The sequence below is a fragment of the Miscanthus floridulus genome, chromosome 13, assembly GCF_019320115.1.
Source record: "Miscanthus floridulus cultivar M001 chromosome 13, ASM1932011v1, whole genome shotgun sequence".
NCBI classification, from domain to species: Eukaryota; Viridiplantae; Streptophyta; class Magnoliopsida; order Poales; family Poaceae; genus Miscanthus; species Miscanthus floridulus.
Window position 1 is genome coordinate 46799320 of NC_089592.1, and position 4786 is coordinate 46804105.

Here is a 4786-nt window from a genome sequence, read left to right on the forward strand (position 1 = left end):
TAACATTATACCATAAACCTAGGGTTTCTCATTTCATCCACAACAATAAACCCATAACATAACTACATGCGGCTTGGTTTGCTAACTTTTTCCATGTCCTTGAAATCAACCTACAGTTGTATAATACATATATTGAGGGATACAATGAAACCCTAAGTGATGACGATTCTTAGATTCAAAAATCCGACTAATATGTACCGAATCGATCCGAGAAAAACAAGGAGGTGAACGAGTATACCTTGCTCTTGAAGATCTACGGATCAAATCAAGGTTTTCAAGGTCCAATATGTCGATTCGTGAGGTAGGGTGAAGTGGCGAGAAAAAAACTCGAGACGGAGGAGAAATAAGAGGAAGAACGCTCGGGGAAGAAGTGCAGGCTGGGTTAAATGCAGGTGGCTCGGCGCCATTCACTGTGGCGCCGAGCTCGGCGCCAGTCACCTTGGCGCCGAGCCCCTGGTAGGCCATTTCCCCGTGCCCAGGACCTCGGCGCCAATGACCGTGGCGCCGAAGCCAATGGTCTATTTCTAGAATTCTTTCCGCCAGGGATCTATTTGAGAAAAACTTTCAAAAAAAAAAGACCAAATAGTAAAAAATTCGGCGTCGCGGCCATATCTCTCCTTCACCGCAACCTCCTGCACTAAACCCGGCTAGTTCAACGCGGCTCTGAGCTCCTTTCTATAGACAGCTTGTCTCCCATGCACGAGACTATAGGTCTCCCCCGCAACGACCACCGCACGACGGCCACCCCCCGTTTCCTCCTCATAGCGTGGGCGGGAGCACGCTCGCGTGGCGGGCGCCGTGCGAGTGAATGATCGAGCCATGGGCACGTGCACGTAACAAGCAAGCAAGCCAGCGAGTGAACAAGGACGGAAGATGTCAAACCCGCCGCAAAAGAAGGCGATCCGTAATCCCGGCGCCGGCGCCGGCGGGCCGGCGGGCGGCTCGCGGGGGCCGGCGGGGAACACGGTGAAGTTCGCGCGGCGGACGGCGAGCGGGCGGTACGTGAGCTTGTCCCGGGAGGACATCGACATGGAGGGCGAGCTGGCGGCGGACTACACCAACTACACGGTGCAGATCCCGCCCACGCCCGACAACCAGCCGATGATGGACCAGGCGTCCGTGGCCATGAAGGCCGAGGAGCAGTACGTCTCCAACTCGCTCTTCACCGGCGGGTTCAACAGCGTCACGCGCGCCCACCTCATGGACAAGGTCATCGAGTCCGAGGTGACGCACCCGCAGATGGCCGGCTCCAGGGGCTCCCGCTGCGCCATGCCCGCCTGCGACGGCAAGGTCATGCGCAACGACCGCGGCGAGGATATCGACCCCTGCGAGTGCAGGTTCAAAATCTGCCGCGACTGCTACCTGGACGCGCAGAAGGATGGCTGCATCTGCCCGGGGTGCAAGGAGCACTACAAGATCGGCGAGTACGCCGAGGACGACCCCAACGACGCGTCGTCGGGGAAGCACTACCTGCCGGGGCCCGGCGGCGGCATGATGAACAACAGCAAGTCCCTGCTGGCGCGTAACCAGAACGGCGAGTTCGACCACAACCGGTGGCTCTTCGAGAGCTCCGGCACCTACGGCTACGGCAACGCCTTCTGGCCCACGGGCGGCATGTACGACGACGACCTGGATGACGAGGGTGGCCCCGGCGGTGGCGGCGACGGCATGCTCCCCGAGCAGAAGCCGTTCAAGCCGCTGACCCGCAAGATACCGATGCCGACGTCCATCATCAGCCCCTACCGGATCTTCATCGTCATCCGGATGTTCGTGCTCCTCTTCTACCTCACGTGGCGCGTCCGCAACCCCAACATGGAGGCGCTCTGGCTCTGGGGCATGTCCATCGTGTGCGAGCTCTGGTTCGCCTTCTCCTGGCTGCTGGACATGCTCCCCAAGGTGAACCCCGTGAACCGGAGCACGGACATCGCGGTGCTCAAGGAGAAGTTCGAGACGCCGTCGCCGTCCAACCCGCACGGCCGCTCCGACCTGCCGGGGCTGGACGTGTTCGTGTCCACGGCCGACCCGGAGAAGGAGCCCGTGCTCACCACGGCCACCACCATCCTGTCCATCCTGGCCGCGGACTACCCGGTGGAGAAGCTGGCGTGCTACGTGTCCGACGACGGCGGCGCGCTGCTCACCTTCGAGGCCATGGCGGAGGCGGCAAGCTTCGCAAACATCTGGGTGCCCTTCTGCAAGAAGCACGACATCGAGCCCCGGCAGCCGGACAGCTACTTCAGCATCAAGGGCGACCCGACCAAGGGCAAGCGGCGGTCGGACTTCGTCAAGGACCGCCGCAAGGTGAAGCGGGAGTTCGACGAGTTCAAGGTGCGCATCAACGGCCTGCCAGGACTCCATCCGCCGGCGCTCCGACGCCTTCAACGCCCGCGAGGACATGAAGATGCTCAAGCACCTCCGCGAGACCGGCGCCGATCCGGCCGAGCAGCCCAAGGTGAAGAAGGCGACGTGGATGGCGGACGGCACGCACTGGCCGGGGACCTGGGCCGTGTCGGCGCCCGACCACGCAAAGGGAAACCACGCCGGCATCATGCAGGCACTGACATTGATTGATTATTGACTGACCTCTGTCTATCTATCTATCACTCACATTGCGTGGTACCGCAGGCGGTCTGATCATGCGATGTGATGTACGGCAGGTGATGCTGAAGCCTCCTTCTCCCGACCCTCTTTACGGGATGCACGACGAGGAGCAGCTGATCGACTTCAGCGACGTGGACATCCGTCTCCCGATGCTGGTGTACATGTCCCGCGAGAAGCGTCCCGGCTACGACCACAACAAGAAGGCCGGCGCCATGAACGCCCTGGTGCGCTGCTCCGCCGTGATGTCCAACGGGCCCTTCATCCTCAACTTCGACTGCGACCACTACATCAACAACGCGCAGGCCATCCGCGAGGCCATGTGCTTCGTGATGGACCGCGGCGGCGAGCGCATCGCCTACATCCAGTTCCCGCAGCGCTTCGAGGGCATCGACCCCTCCGACCGCTACGCCAACAACAACACCGTCTTCTTCGACGGCAACATGCGCGCGCTGGACGGCCTGCAGGGCCCCATGTACGTCGGCACGGGCTGCATGTTCCGCCGCTTCGCGCTCTACGGCTTCGACCCGCCGCGCACCACCGAGTACACCGGCTTGTTCTTCAAGAAGAAGAAGGTGACGCTCAGCAAGGTGGCGGACCCGGCGGGCGAGACGGACACGCAGTCGCTCAACCACAAGCAGCAGGGCGGTGGTGGGGCGGTGGACTTCGACGCCGAGCTCACAGTCGATGATTGTGCCCAGGCGGTTCGGCAACTCGTCGGCGCTGATGGCGTCCATCCCCGTGGCCGAGTTCCAGGCGCGGCCGCTGTCGGACCACCCGGCCGTGCAGCACGGGCGGCCCCCCGGGTCGCTGACGGTGCCCCGGTCGCCGCTGGACCCGCCGACCGTGGCGGAGGCCGTGTCCGTCATCTCCTGCTGGTACGAGGACAAGACGGAGTGGGGGGACCGCGTGGGCTGGATCTACGGCTCCGTGACGGAGGACGTGGTGAGCGGCTACCGCATGCACAACCGCGGGTGGCGCTCCGTCTACTGCATCCCCAAGCGCGACGCGTTCCTGGGCACGGCGCCCATCAACATGACGGACCGCCTCCACCAGGTGCTGCGCTGGGCCACCGGGTCCGTGGAGATCTTCTTCTCGCGGAACAACGCCTTCCTGGCGTCGCGGAGGCTCATGTTCCTGCAGCGGGTGGCCTACCTCAACGTCGGCATCTACCCCTTCACCTCCATCTTCCTGCTGGTCTACTGCTTCATCCCGGCGCTGTCCCTCTTCTCGGGCTTCTTCATCGTGCAGACGCTCAACGTCGCCTTCCTCTGCTACCTGCTCACCATCACCATCACCCTCATCGCGCTGGGCATCCTCGAGGTCAAGTGGTCCGGCATCGAGCTCGAGGACTGGTGGCGCAACGAGCAGTTCTGGCTCATCTCCGGAACCAGCGCGCACCTGTACGCCGTGGTGCAGGGGCTGCTCAAGGTCATGGCCGGCATCGAGATCTCCTTCACCCTCACGGCCAAGGCGGCGGCGGAAGACAACGAGGACATCTACGCCGACCTCTACGTGGTGAAGTGGTCCTCGCTGCTCATCCCGCCCATCACCATCGGCATGATCAACCTCATCGCCATCGCCTTCGCCTTCGCGCGCACCGTCTACAGCGACAACCCGCGCTGGGGCAAGTTCATCGGCGGCGGCTTCTTCAGCTTCTGGGTGCTGGCGCACCTCTACCCCTTCGCCAAGGGGCTCATGGGCCGCCGCGGCAAGACGCCCACCATCGTCTTTGTTTGGTCGGGACTCATCTCCATCACCATCTCCCTGCTCTGGGTCGCCATCAGCCCGCCGGAGGCCAGCGCCGGCGGCCGCAGCGCTGGCTTCCAGTTCCCTTGATGACCTTGACATCGATCGGCCAGCTAGCTTTTAATTAATTTGTCAGATGCCAGTTCCGTTCCGTTCCTGATGACGTGTACGTGTCAGTTGTCACAACTTCTATCTAGTCTTCATGCATTTCATCATCATGCATTCCAGATTCCACCATATAAGTGGCGCTGCACGTGCGATAGGTGAGCAAAGTAACTAGAGATGTGTCAATCTTCCTGTGTTGAGTTTCGACTACTTGTTCTCTGGTAGGGTTAATCGTCGATCAGCGTCGTTTCTATAGACAAAATGGAATTGTTCGGTCAAACTGAACTGAAGAACAACAGATCCGAGATGTATTCATATAAACTTTATTAAGCAGCTG

General features: G+C 61.2%; 1 protein-coding gene across 1 annotated transcript; it reads left to right on the top strand.

The window, feature by feature from the left end:
• The first annotated feature begins 770 nt into the window (after positions 1-770).
• LOC136502293 (cellulose synthase-like protein D3) lies at positions 771-4786 on the top strand. Its single transcript, XM_066497742.1, is given in 4 exon segments — positions 771-2346; positions 2348-2551; positions 2655-3284; positions 3286-4786. Coding segments are annotated over 4 exon segments (3456 nt in total). The 5' UTR covers positions 771-873; the 3' UTR covers positions 4435-4786.